Genomic DNA, 18802 nt, shown 5'->3' on the forward strand with positions numbered 1-18802 from the left:
TCGGTGCGGGCTCTGGCCCCGGCTGGCAGTGGCAGCCTGCTGTCACCCTGTGCACAGATCTGGGGGCCCACGCCCCTTGGGAGGGCTGTGGAGCTGTGCCAGACTCCAGGGGACACACGCTCCCAGATCTGCGCATGGGATGACAGCATGCTGCTGGCTGGCCCTGTGCACAGATCTGGGGGCCCACGCCCCTTGGGAGGGCTGTGGAGCTGTGCCAGACTCCAGGGGACACACGCTCCCAGATCTGCGCATGGGATGACAGCATGCTGATGTTCCCTGGGAGGGCTGCGGGGATGTGCCAGACTCTCCCCAGGGGTGCGGGCCCCCAGATCTGCATGCAGGATGACAGCAGGCTGGGGCCAGCGCCAGCACTGGGTTCTTCTCAGCGCAGGCTGCGCCAGATAGGCTCGGATGCTGATGCTGGCCCAAGCCATCAGTGGCAGCATGCTGTCATCCCACATGCAGATCCAGCAGCCCATGCCTCTGGGAGGGAGACTGGCATAGCTCTTATGGGAGGCACGGGCCCCAGATTTGTGTGCAGGGTGACAGCAGACTGCCGCTGATGGCTGCGGCCATTGCCAGCACCAGTCTTCTTGGCGCTCAGCTGGCAGCGGCAGCCTGCTGTCATCCTGCATCAACTGGGGGCTCGCACTCCCCGGGAAGAGCTGGGGGGAAGGTTGGGGAGCTGGAGAATCCAGCCAGGAACTTTGTTTTGTTTTTTTATGTAGGTATGATTTTGTATAAAAAGTTTGAGAAATGAAAGTTCCCTTGGTTCTGATTCTGCACACTGCCTTGCCTAAGCACAAGCATAAAAGAATCACAAATCAAATTCATGTTAATTCATGTCTTAAGACCAGTATTTTAAAAAATTAAATCCTAAGCTTTCCTCTTACAGTTTTTTCCATGTTTTCATTAATGCATCTCTTCAACTGCTGATGTTACTCTTCAGAGCTGTATGCTTACTTTAGGTTTATTTGACCAGTACATTTAAAAAAAAAAAAACCAAAACAAGGTTATAAGAGTTTTCAAAACAGCATTTCCCTTTTTTTTAGCATACTGCTTGATGAAGAAGGACACATCAAATTGACAGGTGAGTACGGATAAATTCCTGTATTTTAAGCTCCATTTTATCAAGAGTTCTTAATTCAGAGCAACTGGCTGGATTTGGCTTTTTAAAATGAAGAATAAAACCCATATTTTATTTTCTGTTGAAAGTAATTAAATACCAGGAAAGCAAATGGTGTTATTTAACTTGGAATATCTGAGATGATGATATTTAAATAATACATGAATATGTAAATATTAAAATAAAAAATAAAGGCAATTTATATGGATCCTTCACAACATGAAGAAATTTGCAGTTTGTTTTATATTCTTAAGTCTCGGAAAATACAGAAATTGCCTTTTTTAAAGTATGAGAGACACACTTTTTATATTATGATATTTTCCAGATTTTGGCTTAAGCAAAGAGTCCATTGATCATGAAAAGAAAGCCTACTCCTTCTGTGGGACAGTAGAATATATGGCCCCAGAAGTAGTTAATCGACGAGGCCATACGCAGAGTGCCGACTGGTGGTCTTTTGGTGTTTTAATGGTAGGTTTCTGGTAAACGGTAGTAATATTATGCTGCTTTAAGGAAAGCGTGGTTAAAATCAAATAGTAATAAATTGGGATTAAAATGGACTGTAAGGGAGTGGGTTATGACTGGCTAAACCACTGGTTCTCAAACTTTTTGGGGCTGTGCGCCCCTCTTAAGTTTGTTACACTGCATTATATACCAATGATTCCTAGTTCTGGATAGTTTTTTAAAAAAGGTATATTGTCTCTACAACCACACTAAACTCTCCAGAAATCTAAGAAAAATTGTAGCTATCTGTCATTTTTTCCCTTCAGTTTTGTCCATTTATATTTCTCTTTTCCCTTCTGCTTTCCTATTCTTCCCTCATGTGCCTTCTAGAAGTTCCTTGCACACCCCAAGGAGCATGCATATTTCAGTTTGAGAAACATTGGGCTAAACCAGTCACTTGAAGGTATTGGTAATTAGCAATACTGCACAGCTGGGGCCAGAAGCATGGACCAGATCATCACTGATACTATTCCACACCTTTCTTTCTTTGCTTGATTAGAATATTATTCATATGTTGGTGGGGGGTTTTGAAAGTTAACTGAGACTGTAAGAAAAAATTAAACATTTAGAAAAACTTATTTTTAAACAGAAAATAAAATTCATATTCATATTCTAAAGTTTAATTCAATCTTAAAAAATGTAACTACTAAACTTTTCTGAATGTTTTCTCTGCCTCAGTTTCAGACTGGCAGAGGAACAAATGACAGCTATTTTGTTTTCACATAGCAAGATCATTTAAACTTACTTAATTGTTTACACTTTCAGTTGTTTCTCAAACCATTCATGGGTTATTTCTTCAAAAAGCAGCTTTTATTGTGCTGTGTCACTTTTAATATTTACAACAAATTTATTTTTTTTAAATGACTGATTTGGCATTTTTAACAATGCTAAATAAATTATATTTTAGATCTGTGTGTAGTTTTTTAACACTAAGATAACACTTTTTAAAATGGAAGATCTGTTTTAATGCTTCTGCAAAACCTGTGTAATTTTAACAGTATAGTCTCTGTATGTGCCTTGTGATCTGGTAAGGGCACTCAGTATGTCTGAAAATATGCCCAGATACCTTTTAAATTGTTCAATATGCTGTTGCCGTCTGAAAAATGATTGCGTATAAATGGCACCTGATCACAGACTAATGCTGCTATTATTCTTTTAGATGCTCATTTGTATGTCCTACTGAAAGAATACATATTTGTCACATTTTTCATTGTAAGCATAAGTGACATTGAACAGTTTGCTGGTTTGCACATTGTCAAAAAATTACTTAAAATATGATTACAGAATCTTTAGCACCCATAATGGAATAGAAACAAAACTTAGTTTCAAGATTACAGGTTGAGTTTCAAGAACTGGTAATTACAAGAATAAAAAAATATTTTGTGTGTAAACCGAGTTGTTAGAAATAGAAGCCATTAAGAAACAAAAACATGGCTGAATTTCACTTAGTACTGTACTTGGCTCTGGGGTTGAATTTAGGAATGCTAAAAATAGCCAACTATTGCTATTAGTATTTTTTTTAAAACAGGCCAAAAATATACAAAGTAGTTGCTGTTCATAGTTCTATGTAGTTTTTTGGTAATGGGTTAAAGGATACAGACATTTTATACAGTATCATAATACTAATCAGCAAAAGGCTTACTGATTTTTCAAGTGGTGCAGATTGAAAATAAATAACGAGAATTTGTTGCATCACGCAGTTTACTTTCTCTTCTTACTGTCACAAATGTAGTTCAGTTTGAATAATATATCACAGGATAAAAGTTTTTGTGTTTATCCTAGCTCTGATTGTCCCTGGCTTTGGGATGCATCTAAAACAAGCAGGCACAGGAGAGTCTTTTACACTGCCATCTGAAATGGCAATAAACTAGAATTGGTTCCAATTGTCCTGAGGGGAAAAAGTGGTATTTCAGATACTTCAAGGATAACTGAAGTGGGACAATAGGCTTGTACATCTATAGGATCCCAGAATAAAAGGCTTTGTCCCTGGAGAAATCCAGTGTCTGTTTTTAGCTTCATACTGTACCATTAAGATCACATATATTTAAAGTGTAGTCTTAGATTTGAGCTGTCTTCACCACAGCTTTATGAAATGTGTAATGAAATATATCAAAGTGAGGAAAAATTAAGTTCAGATGTGTTCGCATTATATTAAATGGGAAGGGGGGATTTTAAATGAATGATTAGTTAAATATATTATTTTCAAAAAAGTGAAGAAAGAGAAAACTTAAGCTTCAGCAACCATATGAAATTGGCAACGTCTTATACTTTTTGTTTTGTACTATAATCTTTATAAAAAGCTGTGTATGAGGCATGGGTTGTACAAACTGAGGGCAATTGTGCTTGCACATTTTGTCTGACTGTTGTGGTTGAATATGTAGTCATCATTACTGTTCACTTGGTTCATGTATACACTCTTTTTTCAGAACTATATGTATACAGTATATCCATATTAACATGGCCGTTCACATTTAACATTTATTATCTCCTGATTTTTTAAATGTACAACCATGAGATTTTATTAAAACATTTCACAGTAAATTTTTTGTTGCTTCTGAAGTCAAAGGAAGGGTAAATTAGCCTGGGCAGAGCTATGTACTACTGTATCTAGATGGCTCCAGATATAAAAGCTATCTTTTTCAAAAGCAACTCAGATATCTCTATACTATGTTGCAATATGTGAAACACGCATTTCCTATGAAGGTGCCATTTTTACAAGGTCAGTTTCAGAGTAGAACAGTAAAGGTAACTGGTGCAATATCACATTGCATGCATGCACAGTGCAGCTTTTTATGTGAGCCCTTAGAGTTGGTTACATTCCTACAAGCCATATACATTAACCACTTTTAAATCATGCATATCTTCACTTAAATATATTTATAACAACAAATTTACATGATAGAGCTCACTTTTACCATCCTTTAAACGTATAGATTTTGAAAAAAACAGCAATAACCTTGTTTTGTGAACTAAGATGGTTTTGCTCAAACTTTCAGAATCATTGTATTTAAGTAGAAATGGCATATAGAAAATTATAATCTGGAAGGTGAACTCTTTAAAAAAAAAAAAAAAAAAAATCGAAAGGTTCTAAACACAGAGTAATAAAGGAAACTCTTTTGGCCTTAAGAACAGACAGTAGGCTACCAGATGTTCACGTTAATTAAAATCTGTGCTACAAGAAATTGCTTTGCAGAAGCTTAATTGTTGACGTGCATGACCTTTAAAAAGCTAGGCTGCTAAGTAGCTTTGTCAATAATTAGGTTTTGTCCAGGTCTTTTAATGTAATTGATGAAAGTTTTACTCTATACAGTTTGAAATGCTCACTGGTACTCTACCTTTCCAAGGGAAAGACAGAAAAGAAACCATGACTATGATTCTCAAGTGAGTACACTCTTATTTATATATCTCATCAGGTATTCTACAGGGATGCCCTCCGGGCTGCAATATCTAATTTCTACTCTTCCCTCATTTCCAAAGGTACTGGTAAATCCTCACTCCCTACTCCATGCTATTAATTCTTTCCCACCTATCTAATTTGTCCTTTCTTCTACTCCTTTCCTGTGTTGAGCAAAGAATCGTTTCATCCTTCTAATCTGGTATGTCTTTTATTTCTGTAACTATATTCTCCAGCCCTGTGATCTCACCAGTTTTGTCCTCCTAGTTCTTACATTGGACTTCTCAAAACCGTTTTTTGCTCCCTATATATTTCGGTGACTCAGTTTTCTAAAAAACTGAGTTGCTATCTCCTGGCATTTTCCCCGACTTGTTAAACTCTGCATCCTCCTTAATTTATTCCCTAGGCCCTTGTGAGCCGTCTCTAACCTTGAGAGTCACCTTGCTCACCCTTGACTATTTTCGGTATGAGTTTTGCTTTAGTTATAGTGTGGAAATTGCTCTCTTCTACATAGTCAATAGTTTTATTTCTTCTGATGAGGGCTCCCTGTTCCCTTCTCAGTCTCCTCAAATTAATTGTCACTAGGAGATGGGGGAAACCCTTCCTCTTCCTGAACTGTCCTTATGCAGGTGTCTGGTTTCCTCATGATTCCATTCCTACACATCAAACCATGATTTCACTTCGACTAACACCTGTCTCCTCTATGGGATCATTTATATATCGTTGATCCTTTTAATTGTTTTTCACCTCTTTTGTCATGCTATCTGTCCGTACAATTTTAAATCACTTAAGTTGAACCAAGCTGTAACTGTAGATGGCTTTAATTGTCCACAGACAGCCTATTTTATTATGGCTTCTCTTTTAGATTCCTTTAAACGAGTGCCTTAGACAAGAGGAGCATCAGTAAATGCACTTTTACCTATTTTCTTTCTCTGGCTGATTCAGCTCTCCTATTTGCTTTCATTCTGCATAACTTTGGCCTTGAACTTCCCTTTTCCTCCCTCATCTTTTATATCTGTGACTATGGTTATTTGTATCAAGTTATGCCACAGTCTCAACTCCACATTGAATAACAACATTCTAGTTGTTATGGCTTCTCAGTTTTAACTGTCAAGCAAGTGTAGACTGTTGCTGCCTAATTCATAAATACAAGAAGCACAACCTATGTGACCAGCCTTAGACCACTCTGCTGCTTCCCTATTCATTTCAGGAAGCTAGTTCCATCTTCCTCTTTGTTTCTAAGACCTATGGATTTGTCTGCCTTCAGCTTGCAAGCCGCATATCTTTTACTTCCTTTTCTGTACTTACTTGCATGGAATGCCTCTCAGTCCCCAACACGGTTAGTTACAAACACCTTCTCTGTGCTCTTGCCATATGAAATGGTCTATTTGTTTCTCTAATTAACTGACTCTTCTTTTTTTTTTTTTTCCCCCCCCCCCCCCATCTCATTTGAGCACATTCTCTCCTCCTCTGTGTATTCCTTTCTCACCATCTACATTTTAATTTCAAATGTATAATTGTATTTTATTGGAATAGCTGTATAAAAGGTTTGATATAAAAACAAAAGCTGCATTATATAAGTTTTGCAAGTAATTGTCAATGGTAACTTTTTAGTAGTTGTAAATGAAGTATAAATAAATTATTATATTTTTGTGAATAGAATACACAAATGAAAACTGTAGAACCTCAGCAAAACACAAAATCCTGCCAAAATCGCATTTTGGTTCACCTCACAAATTGTTAGATAGCAACATCTGTCTTTTACTTTATATTAGTAAATTCTTATAATTTCATCTGCACGATACTTGTAGAACCTTATACTGTTACAGAGCCTGAGGTATTCAACATACATTTTTCACTGGGCATTATTGGAGTTGTAGTGCTTCACTTCACTTTTTCATTCCCCAAAATGCCCTGTTCCTACAAATACTTTTTTATTTGCGTGGACTCTTAGGGCATTTGCACACATGGTTGCACTGCAGCACTGGGCATTTTTAACAGCTTTTAAAAGTGCCCAGTGCTGCGGTTCATGCAGTGAATGCATTTGTATAGGTGGCAAAATGCACGTCAGTGCTGAGAAAATGGTGGCAGTGCACTTTTGAACTAAAATGCATCAAAGGTGTTTCAGTTCAAAAGAACACCACTGCACTACTGCCACTTTCTTAGCGCTGACACACATTTTGCTGTTTATACCCATGTATGCTACAGCACCGGGCACATCAGCTCACATGCAGGGCAGACTCGATTTAATCAAGACTGCTCTGATGCACTTGAGATCCAGTGCATCAGAGCAGACAAATGTATGTGTATAAATGCCCTTAGTTTGTAAAAGCAGGATAAAGAGAGGTTTTGGTTTATTTTCTGCTTCCTACCTAAAATAGAGGTGTTTTGTCATCTTGATAAATCATAAGTTGTAGCAATGAGAGGAATTTTTTTATGCATCTATCTTGCTCTCCAGAAGAGAGATGCTTTTGAACAGGATTTGTGCCTACCCATCAGAAGTAAACCAAATTGCTGTCATTCATGTAGCTGTGTAACACAGACTTTTAAGCCATAGTAGTCTCTCATGCTTTCTGCTACATGAAATGGCCAGGATTTCCAAAATCCTGCATCAGAAAAGAGAACAAACCATGATGGTCCTAGTTACTGCAGTAAGGAGTATTGCAGGAATACTTTTAATGGAGCAGGAAGTATCACTTCTGGATTTGCTCTTTTTGTCTGCTGAATTGCATTTCTGGAAGTTCATGTAGGTTTATGCTTTAGCCATAGATCTAAAACTTTCCAAACCAGTCAACCTTTCTTGCTGGCATCTGAGTTGCATCCTATTTTTTGAGGAGCTGTTTTGTATAATTGTATTTTAACAAAGGATTTTGTTTGTTTGTGTTTATCTTCTGATCTACTCACACAACATCTGGTTGTCTAGTCCGTTGTGTTAAAATAAGGGCACACAGTTGTGCTATAGCAGCCACAAATAAGCAGTTTCCAATTTCTTACTACAGAATAACCTCATGAATCTGGACACCAAAAATCTGGAATTATCAAAAATTCGGCATCCCCCCCCAATGCTCTGGGACCAGCCACCACTCCCCCCTGCCCTCCTGGACATGGAGGGGAAAGCTTGCACATGGTGGCTGCCACTGCCATTCACCACCCCCCGCCACTGCTCTGTGTATGGCTGCTGCTCCGGAACCAGCTGCTGCTACCCGTTCTGCTCCATGACCAGCCACCGCACTGGTTTCAAAGATCTGGCATTTTCAAATTTCTGACAAGTGTTCGGTCCCGAGCATACCAGATTTATGAGGATATACTGTATATACTTTGTTCAGCCACGAGTAGAATTGACATCAAGTGACAGTAGAAGGGGAGTAGGAAAGGCTTAATTAGGCTACTAGGTGGAAAATGCATGTGTAAGGATGTGTGATCGACAGGGGTTTGATGGTAGGGCATTCCCACAAGCACTCTACTGATCTTTTTAAGAGTCAGTAGAGGAAGAAGAGGTTTTTGCCAGCATCTTCAGTGGACAGGGTGATGAGAGATTTAGTGACTTAAATTAATCAGCTCCTGAAAGATGCATCCTTATAATTAAGATTAGTGGTTCCTCAGCTGTATTGCAAGGATATTTCATCTGCATCCCAAATTGTGGTGCTTTTCTTAAAGCAAACTCCTTGCCAATACTGCTTCTCTGCTTATTTCAGCATTGCTTATTTGGTATTGTTTGGTTAAAAAGTAGGCTGTAAAATGTTGATAACAATCCAAGTTGTAAGCCTTTTCACCATCCCGGATTAATTTCCCATCACCTCAGCCACTGCTTCAGTTGCAAGCCATGTACTAGAAATACTACACTGCAGAACTACTGGGCAGGTTTTGATGTTGCATATCTACATGACTGACAGCACTTTTGTTCTGTTTCTGGTGCCTGAAGCCAAATTTTCAATGAAGTTAGCTTGCCTGATATAGATATGGTGAAGTATTAGGTAGGGAGTGGGGGTGGGGAAACCACATACTTCATTCTTACCTGAAAGCAGGGGTGGCCAACCGGAGGCACGAGTACCACAGGCAGCCTGTGTATGTGGCATACAGCAGATTGGGGAGAGGGCAGGCAGCACAGCAGACTGTGCAGGGAGCACAGGTCTGGGAGAAAAGAAGATAAGATCAGGCAGGGAGCAGAAAGCAGAGCAGCAGGGGAAGCAGGTCTGAGTAGCACTCAGGAAGGCTTAATTTGTGGCACACCTGTCTAAAAGGTTGGCCCCCACTGTCTTAATGTCTATATCCTATTAATGTTTTTTGTTGTGTAGAGCCAAACTTGGAATGCCCCAGTTTTTAAGCCCTGAGGCTCAGAGTCTTCTCCGAATGCTCTTCAAGAGAAACCCTGCGAACAGATTAGGTAAAGTATTTAATGAAAGGCTTTAAACTACCTAAGTGACTTTTTAATCTTAACTAGATAAGTCTTTAGGTTTGTTTCTTTTCTTTTTTTTGGGGGGGGGGTGTAAAATGCATTTGTGTGTACCAATATCGTGACAATAGTGTCAAATTGCTGATGATTTCAACAATTTTTATACATTTTAAACTTCTAAAATAAATGCGGTGAAAATAAGAAATGATATAAATTAGTGTTTAGTTGATGTGAAGATTAATTCTCAGCTTGTTTATATAACAGGGGCAGGTCCAGATGGAGTCGAAGAAATTAAGAGACATTCATTTTTCTCTACAATAGACTGGAATGTGAGTACTTTTCTTTTGAGGAAGCTTTATACTGCAAGTTACAAAACTTTTTCTAGGCACTCTAACCCCTACCTTCTCTTTAGAAATTGTACAGGAGAGAAATTCATCCACCTTTTAAACCTGCAACTGGTAGACCAGAGGATACATTTTATTTTGATCCTGAATTCACAGCAAAAACACCAAAAGGTAATTTTAACCATTCAGGAAGTAATATTTCAGCTATTTTTAATTGCCTATAATCTCAACCTATCGCATTCAATTTCTGAGCAAATAAGTGTACAAAACCTCCATTTTTATTGTATCTTAGATGTTTGACTAGTTTTTCTCCCAGCTGTATTCTAAAGGAAGGAAGAACTGTCTTGTCTTCTTTCCCTGTCATTGATAATAATTCTACAGGGACAAAGGGTCTGGTAGCAAAATGATTAAGGCCTCTTATTACAGCTCTAGAAATATGAATTAGAGCCCCATTCCAGACTCCAAAGGCTCTCCCTCCCTGTTGACTGAGCTCTAAATGGGTATTTGGTGACTTGGTTGGGGGACTTGAAGGCTGCTGAATGTAATGCTAGCCACATCACTCCCTTGTGAGCCATTGGCTGTAGAAACAGGCATACCATAACTGCTTGTAGAGTCTGGTCCTAGAACTACCTGGACCTTCACCCACAGAAGCTATCATATGGGCCAGGGACAGAAATTACACAAACCATATAAGTGATCAGAAACTGATTCAAATCTGTAACACAACAAAAGTTCAGCACACGTAGACTGGTTTCAGAATGGCTGAAACAGGTTTAAGATAAACCTGGATGGATGTAATATCAGACTTAACTGATTTAGGTTAAATTGGTTTATTGAACTTCTGTCCCAGCTCCCCTCCAGATTCAAGTTAACTCCCAGGATGTTTTGCACCACCCCCACAAACCCTCTAGCAGGGTGGGTAGGCTAGACTTGACCCAAGCTGTCTGCTCTAGCCAAGCAGGGAGGCATGCTCTAGCTGTGCCCTCTCCCTCGCCCCCCTCCACCCACAGCTTCTGGTCTGGGCTGCTGCAAATACATGGCTATATCTCTGGAATCAAAAGTGAGTGTCTGTTCACTTGCTTGTTGGTTCACAGCTTAAACTAACCTGCAAAAATTGAATAGATTTAGCTTGTGGGCTTTTTGATTGTCCCTACTTAACCATGTACAGACTGCCCAGAGCTGCTGCAGCAGCAATCTGAGCATTTGGAGCCTGGCTGGCAACCAGAGCATGGCTCTGGCCAGCCAGGCTCCCTTTCTGACACCATATGCTGTGCCATGTTTTTTGGCAGGGGGGGTTGTGGCAGTTCTTTTTTTGCACTGGGATCTCCTGGTGTCAAAAAATACCCACCACACTGCAAATTAGCAACACCATGAACATGTGCACTCTTTTATGGCATCACTGACCGTGTGCGCTCGTGGGAACTAGCCCAGTGAGACTACTTCGGGGAAGCATAGTTTACCACACATATGTAGATTATAATTTTAGTTTAGAAATCAGGGGTCTAATGGAAAACTTCAACTTTGTACTTGCAGTTTTGTAGTGTCCTCTTTAATTCATGGCTATGACTTTGTCTGCCAGGCATAGTATGCAAAATGTTTTGCAGTTTGGTCAGTTTCTGGGTTTTTTTATACAGGGAGAGGGGTAGACTGTTATGAATATGTATTCTTGTTAATTAGAGTCTAAATTATTATCAAACCATGCATGTTTACCTGTGAAGACACACATCCTGGAGCATAACACGTATTTTCTAGAAAAATAGGAATACTACAACCCATTTAAAAAGGCATAAATTATGTTCTAGAAATAAGAATCAATGCTTTTAAAGGAATTGATGTAGCTTGCAGGGTGATATTAACAGCACCTTGTCACTGCTAAGTTTGTATATTTAAGGTACAAAACACTATGTGGATATCACTTTCCATACTAGTTTATGGAAGAAGAAAAAATCTCTTCCAATATTGGAAATTAGCATAAAAACCATAATTTTTCTTCCTAGACATTCTAATTATTTGTTAGTTTGTTGCTTTTGTATTGAATTATTTTTTGAATAAGTTTTTCTTGCTGACATCTTTGTGTTTTCAGATTCACCTGGTATTCCACCTAGTGCTAATGCACATCAGCTTTTTCGGGGTTTCAGTTTTGTAGCTATTGCATCAGATGATGAAAGCCAGGGAATGCAGACCGTGGGAGTGCATTCAATTGTTCAGGTGAATACTTTTGCTTAAGAATGAACAACATAAGGATGGAAGACCAGTTCTTTTAAATAACTTGTTCTTTGCATAAAATAGGATTTTACTTTTTAGTCTTCCTTTTCATAATCAAGTTCCTGAAACACCTGACAAGAATTGTCTGATATTAATAGTGGAGTGCATTTAGATAAGCCTGATACTCATCAGTGTTCAAAATAGATCACACATCAAACCTTTGAATCCAAGCCAATAAAATCCAGATCTCTTAAAGAAAAAAATCCAACACAGACTAGACCATGACAGGTGGTGGGGTTTTCAGGAAGTGTCTGAGAACTTCAGTCAGGAACAAAAACCTTTCACAACCCTGCACCTGTTGCTTTTACCTGTAGATGTAGGTTTTAACTGTTGAAGATAGTTGGTTGTTTTGCTATCTGAGACATGCTGGGCACATGTAAACAAGATGCTTAATGCGCAGTTGCCTAATAACACTGTGCAGTAGTGTGTCAGGCAAAAAACATGCTAATATGCTGCTGTGCAGTAGTATTAGGCTACTGCGTAGTAAGCATAACTAAAAAACCGTGTGCTGATGCTACTGCCCAATAACTAGTAACTTTAACCACCCTTAAAACATTTATAAAGAAAAAAATAAAGAGAATGTAAAACCAAGTGGCACTTGGATCATTTTTTCTGTTCTATAAGGTATGTTGTTCTAATATCATTCAGCAAAAACATCTGAAATATGACCCCAAAATGCAAACATATGGGTGACTTAGACTGCAGTATGTTAAACTGGTAAATTGGGTACAAAGATGTTTTGTGCATATACTTCTTTCTTTTTAACCCACACATTAAGGAGCTGTGCTAATAGGTAGTACTGCTTGAAGACTTCTGTGGTCAGCAGCTGACCTGGCATCACTGTGTATGTGGGAACTTTTGGTTTCTGAATAGAATTAGAACTCTCACATAGTTGTGAGTTCACAAATTCCATTAGCCAAAGATATGCTGTGTTGTTATTACTACTGTATATTTGTGGACAATAAAGCACTGGTTAAGTACAGCCTTCTGTGACATGGGAAAGGATGACATCAAGTTGCTGGGGAGGGGAGTGGAGTAAAATATATATTTTAAATATAAAATATATTTATTTATATATAAATATATAAAGGTTGATGTAAGAAGGCACTTCATGACTGGAGAGTGTATGGAAAAAAAATCCTAAACAATGAGGTTCAGGGAACTAGTATAGGGAACTATAAAAGTGGAAGGTCCAAGTAAAAATTTCAGTTCTATCACATACCTCTGCTACCATATTTTCCATGTGTGAAGGAAAGCCTCTCTGTAATAGTTGAAAAGCCTCTTTTCCATGGCATAGAAAATACCAAAATGATAGTCTGTCACTGATTTTGTTCATATTTTGATTGCAATGACACCTTGCAAGCATCTGAAAATGTATGACACTTGAAAGGCAATTTAAACAAAATGTGAACAGTTCTTTTGTTCTCTGCCTAGCTAAATCTTTTTTTTATTAATATATTTAGTATACATAGGTTTATTTGAACAAACTACCTACTTAAGGTGCTGAGTTGGTTGGATTATCAAATTAAATTTGAATAGTCAATTTTCTAAAGGAATATTTAGTTGTACATTAGAATGTTCTATGTTTTGCCTGTTAGTCCTGAATATCTCCCAGTTTCTGCAGTTTGCAGTACTGCGTCTTCCCTGCACAGATTTGCCAGTGGATTTCTTACTTGGTATACATTCCTCCTCCTCAAAAAATTTTGCAGAACTTTTCTGCTCCCTTTCCTCTGTACTGTCAGCCACTTCCTCACTCCTGTTTCCTCTTTTTGTGCCTGCAGAATACCCAGATGGCTTCCTGCTAATGATATGCATCCTTTGTACAACCCCCCACTAACTGTTTTCTTGCATCAAAACACCATTTCTTTTCCAATGCAAAACAGGCTGACACATCAGTCTCTCCTCCAGCTCTTTATCCCAGACTGCAAGGATCTTGTTATTCCCATTCCTACTCAAGCTTGCAGTTCTGAGTGATACCAGTTGTATCCATTGTTTCTGAATTTCCCACAGTAAGCACTTCACTTTCAAAGAAATTGAACTTATTTTATGCCCACATTTTTTTCAGATGAGACTAGAAACAGTGGTATTTTTATCATAAAAAGATTTCTAATCTTTGTTTCACATATTGTCCTTTATATTAATAGAGAGCAATAAACATAAATGTAGTAGTACTGTCAAACAGCTTCCAAGAAAAATAGTAAATACTGATTTTGTTTGAAATGTATTATAAAAGGTAATGAGCTTTTGAAATTTTTAGATGAAACAAGACCTGTTAATCAATAGGAAATGGAAAACTTGTTCTCCTGTGTCAGTGATTCTCGGCCAGGGTGCTGTGATACCCTGGGGTGCCACAAGATCATTTTAGGGGTGCTGTAATATGCAACAATATTAGCACTGTTTCATGTGAAGACACTTACACATGGCTCAAAAGAGAAACCCAGAGATTTGAAATGAGAATTCATATTATCATAAGTATTTTGACCTATTGTCATCTTCCCAAGTTCTGTGCAACAAGCATTGCTCTATTTTTCTTTAGTCAAGAAATGGGTGAAAGCTAGGAGAAGGTATTTTCTGGGAGGTGTCTTTAGTCTAAAACGGCTGAAAACCACTGCCATATGTAAAGGAAAGTCTTGTGTGTGTGAGAGTATTCATCAATTGATAATATTATTTTGGTAGCAGTTGCACAGGAACAGCATTCAGTTTACTGATGGATATGAAGTAAAAGAAGACATTGGGGTTGGCTCCTATTCTGTCTGCAAGAGATGTATACATAAAGCTACAAACATGGAATACGCAGTTAAGGTAACCATCTTGTGAAAACGTGCAATTGCTAACAAAATTTTATTTTCAGAACCTACTAAGATGTAGGTCAGTATCTTACATTGCGTCCAACCTAAATAAAAAAAAATATGTTGTTGTGGTGCTTTTCTTAAATGCAATAGAAAAATAATTATAGCTGCAAATGCCAGTTGTTCTCTGACTGGAATGTTCATGTTTTTATTATCTGTTAAGCCAGAGGTTTTCAAACAGTGTTCTGTGCAACCCTGGGGTTTCATGGTATGTCGTCAGGGGTTCTGCAAAGAGATTGTGGGTAATGGCAGAGCAGGCCAGGAGGCAGTGTGCCACCATTGCTGGGCCAGGTCACGTGGCTCCACATCAGTTTTGAGGATACAGGTAGGGATACCATGGCAGCAGTGATATGAAAAGGTTCCATGTCTTATGGAAGCTTGAAAACCACTGTTTTAAACAACTTAAAGAAGGGAGCAGTCCTCTCCCCTTGAAGTATGTGGTTAACTTGGAAGACGCGTGCATGCTTCAGGAGGAATTGTATCCCAAAGAGTTTGCATTACAGAACACTATTTTTAAATAGTGTATATATACTAGGTAAGTTCGTTAGTTCCAAAATGGAGATAAGTAAGTAGATATAAAATGATCAGATAGAATAATGTTTCTAGAAGTACTGTTTGTGTAGTACCAATTTTATATTATTTTTCTAGAGTCTAGATTCCTTTCTTCACTCTTACTCGTTTAAACCATTACTATGTAAATGTCATTAGTGTGTTAAAAAGCCTTAAAAATTGCTATTATCAGTTCACTGGATTTTTTTTAATGATGGGGAATAAAGGATAAAAATAAAAATTACCAGTACTAATGGGAAGATCTTGCCTCTTGGTGAAACAGGGACACAATTTGGTAGGCATTTTTAAACTGTTATTTGAAGGAATTTACTTTTGTTGTTGTTGTTGGAATTCTGAGCATCAGTGAGAAATTGAGGCGGATGCTTGAGTATTTAGGGTTGTAAGAGGATGCAGCAGGGGCTTCAGCACTTCTGAAGGGGAAAAGGTAGATAAAAAGATGGATTAGGCATTAAGGGGAAACCACACAACTTATAGGGGAGGAAGAAAGAAAACATTGCAACACAAAGAAAGCAGCTTGTTGGCTTCAGTTGCAGATGTCAGAAGGGAGTTCATTAACTATTTTTTGTTGTATCAGATGTGAATAGCCTATCTTCATAGGAAGGGGGAAATGGTTTTGGTCAGAAAAGTTATGGTTTTATGAGATACCAGGGCCTGACTTCACATCTTTCATAACATGTTAATTGCAGCATAAATAACAAGAGTGCTATACATGCATTCACTTTAAGGTGACATAAAATGACAAACTAGCCATAAAGTTGGTTCCACATTATAATGTGGAACAATTTTATGGCTGGTTTATATGGCATCTGAAATTGAACATCTGGCCAGGCTGACAATCAGCTGAATGTTGGCTCAGGCTGAGGACTGCACTGGCATCTGGAACTGGCCCAAGTGCAGTTCCTGCTAGACTGATAATAAGCTGATACTCATCCCAACCCCAGACCCATGGGCACCTCACTTTCAACTTGCTGGTGCAGGGGGAACCCCAGCTTATAATCATGATTATTAAGTAATTTTAATTGCAGTCATGATGATAAGCCTGGGCTCCCTCTGCACTGTATGTAAGATAGGGCGCACTTAGGATCTGATCCCCAATCCCAAAATTGTGCCACCTGCCAAATGTGGGTGCCATGTCAGGAGTGTAATTTTGTTGGGATTGGGGATCATATCCCATGGCACATCTAAATGAATGTCTTTCAGGGGCTTAGAATGCTTAACTGAACCAACTCTGAATCACAGAATTTTCTTTTTTTAGTTTCCTTGCTGTCTTCATTGATTCACTTTGGTTCCTGTTGATGGGAGGGCATGGTTGGAGACCAGTATAACAAAAACCAGTTGCATAGTATTTAAACCAAGATTGAGTGTTACATGCAAAGTCAGGGAGCTTAGGCTCTATTAAATCAGGGATAGTTGAAATCTTATTTACCATTAACCTTGTGTTAATTTTCATGACCTAACAAGCATTAGCATTATCAACCATCATCTTGTCTACCTGAGAGATTTTTTTCCCCCTTTTTTGTTTTACAAAAGATCTTTTTCTACCCTGCCATCTAGGATTTTGGGAAAAAGGCTGTATTGTAACCAAAACTCCTGTCACCTTTATACTAAATAGAGAATTCTGTTATAAGTTTGTATAGTATATTTCTACAAAAGAACATATACTGTATTCTTTACTGTTAATAAAGTATTTATTCTTTTAAATCTATTTTGGTCTTTTAGATTATTGACAAGAGTAAAAGAGATCCAACAGAAGAAATTGAAATCCTACTCCGCTATGGACAGCATCCAAATATTATTACCCTAAAAGATGTAAGTAGGCACAGAAAATGCATCTTTTGAAAGCATCATAATAGCATTTTCACTTTTGGGTCTCTAGCGCAGGGGAAATATTTGTTTAGATGCATCTTCAATCATCTTGTGTATATAATGAAGTAAAATGGTGTCATTTCAAAAGTCATAATACCGATATCCAGTAGGTAGGGATCTCCATAAATCACACCAGATATTCACCCTGCAGCAGCTCCTTTTAATATTTTCAATTTGCTGCTTCCCTCTTCTCCTTCCCCTTTCCTCTACCCCCTTTCCCCTGACTGGTGGAGGGGCCCCATCAGCTGAGGCATTTGCTGCTGTTGGTGGGAAAGCAAAAACTGTGGCATATTAAAACAGCAGCAAGCAGCCCAGCCCAGCCTGCGAGGTCCATCCACCAGTTGGTGGAGGGGGAGGGAGACCAGTGGCAAAATGAAAATACTAAAGAAGCTGCTGCAGGCGTACTTTTGGTGCGATTTATGGAGATCCCTACCAATGGAAAACTGAAATACTCAAGAATAACTTCCACTTTTAAGGCACTTTACTTAAAAGGCACGTGGAGGCATTCAGCATAGCATTCTTTATTAATAACAATCTTAATGAAAAGAAATGCTACAGTGTGATTTTTTTTTTTTTTTTTTTTTTTTTTTTTTTTTTTTCCAGAGATGAAAAAAAATTTTAGAGTTAGAAACTTTTTAAAAGTGGGGAAAAGATGGATTAACTTTGATCCCAACACTAATTGCAACTTCTGTACAAGTTGTTGTTATCCCATGCTCCACCCTAGCAAAGGCATGATTAACCACCATCTCTTACGCATAATGCCACAGATGGCATTTGGAATAGGTATGCTCTCACAGCCTCCTGGATCAGTAAAATGCATCTACTGTGGTTTGACCAAAGTAAACATTATTGTGTAACCATACTGGAAGCCTTTTAAGAGGGCGGAGCTACAGTATTTAAACCACATGGTCAGAAGGAAGTGCATCTGTTTCAAAGTTACGGAGAAAACATAAAGGCATGGCCTGTGCAGATGATGCAGTTGATACATGCTATAGAAAGCATTTGATAAGAAGTGACTTAACATTATGAACACATCGCTGTTAATTCAGTATTTATCAGACAGTACATTTCCCAAAATATTTCTCCTGGACAGTACCCAAAAATAATTCAGCTGAAGAGGAATAGTATCCCTTGACCTCACTAATCATCACTTCTCTGCATCTTCTTAAAGTGTTTGCACAGAAATTAATCAGGCTGTAGACTTCTGCATATCAGATCATCACTGCACAACAGTAGACTGCATAAGAAGAAAAAAAGTTATGAAAGATGTAGGACAGAGATACCTTAGCACAAATGCTAAGTTCTGGTAAGCTGATAGACTTGGAAAGGAAGATCAGATATACCTGAACACCATTGGAATAATTAATTTCTCATCTCATAAGTAGTCTTTCTGGCCCCAAAGAGATCAAACATGGTTTATTTTATTTCAGGGGTGCTCAACCCACAGTCCACTGGCCAAATTCAGCCCATTGAGCCATGACATCTGGCCTGCAG

General features: G+C 38.4%; 1 protein-coding gene across 4 annotated transcripts in view; it reads left to right on the forward strand.

The window, feature by feature from the left end:
• RPS6KA3 (ribosomal protein S6 kinase A3) overlaps nt 1-18802 on the forward strand; it is a 94439-nt gene that overhangs the window by 56967 nt on the left and 18670 nt on the right. For 3 of the 4 annotated variants that reach the window (XM_006038363.3, XM_006038365.3, XM_025194863.1), the window contains 9 exons: nt 1053-1090; nt 1452-1594; nt 4938-5008; nt 9317-9405; nt 9679-9743; nt 9827-9929; nt 11842-11966; nt 14700-14825; nt 17162-17251. In XM_006038363.3, the coding sequence (XP_006038425.1) occupies nt 1053-1090; nt 1452-1594; nt 4938-5008; nt 9317-9405; nt 9679-9743; nt 9827-9929; nt 11842-11966; nt 14700-14825; nt 17162-17251 (850 nt within the window). The remainder of the gene's footprint in view (nt 1-1052; nt 1091-1451; nt 1595-4937; nt 5009-9316; nt 9406-9678; nt 9744-9826; nt 9930-11841; nt 11967-14699; nt 14826-17161; nt 17252-18802) is intronic. The other variant, XM_025194862.1, reaches the window with a different exon arrangement.

This window comes from Alligator sinensis, unplaced genomic scaffold (assembly GCF_000455745.1).
Source record: "Alligator sinensis unplaced genomic scaffold, ASM45574v1 scaffold1605_1, whole genome shotgun sequence".
Lineage (NCBI taxonomy): Eukaryota > Metazoa > Chordata > Crocodylia > Alligatoridae > Alligator > Alligator sinensis.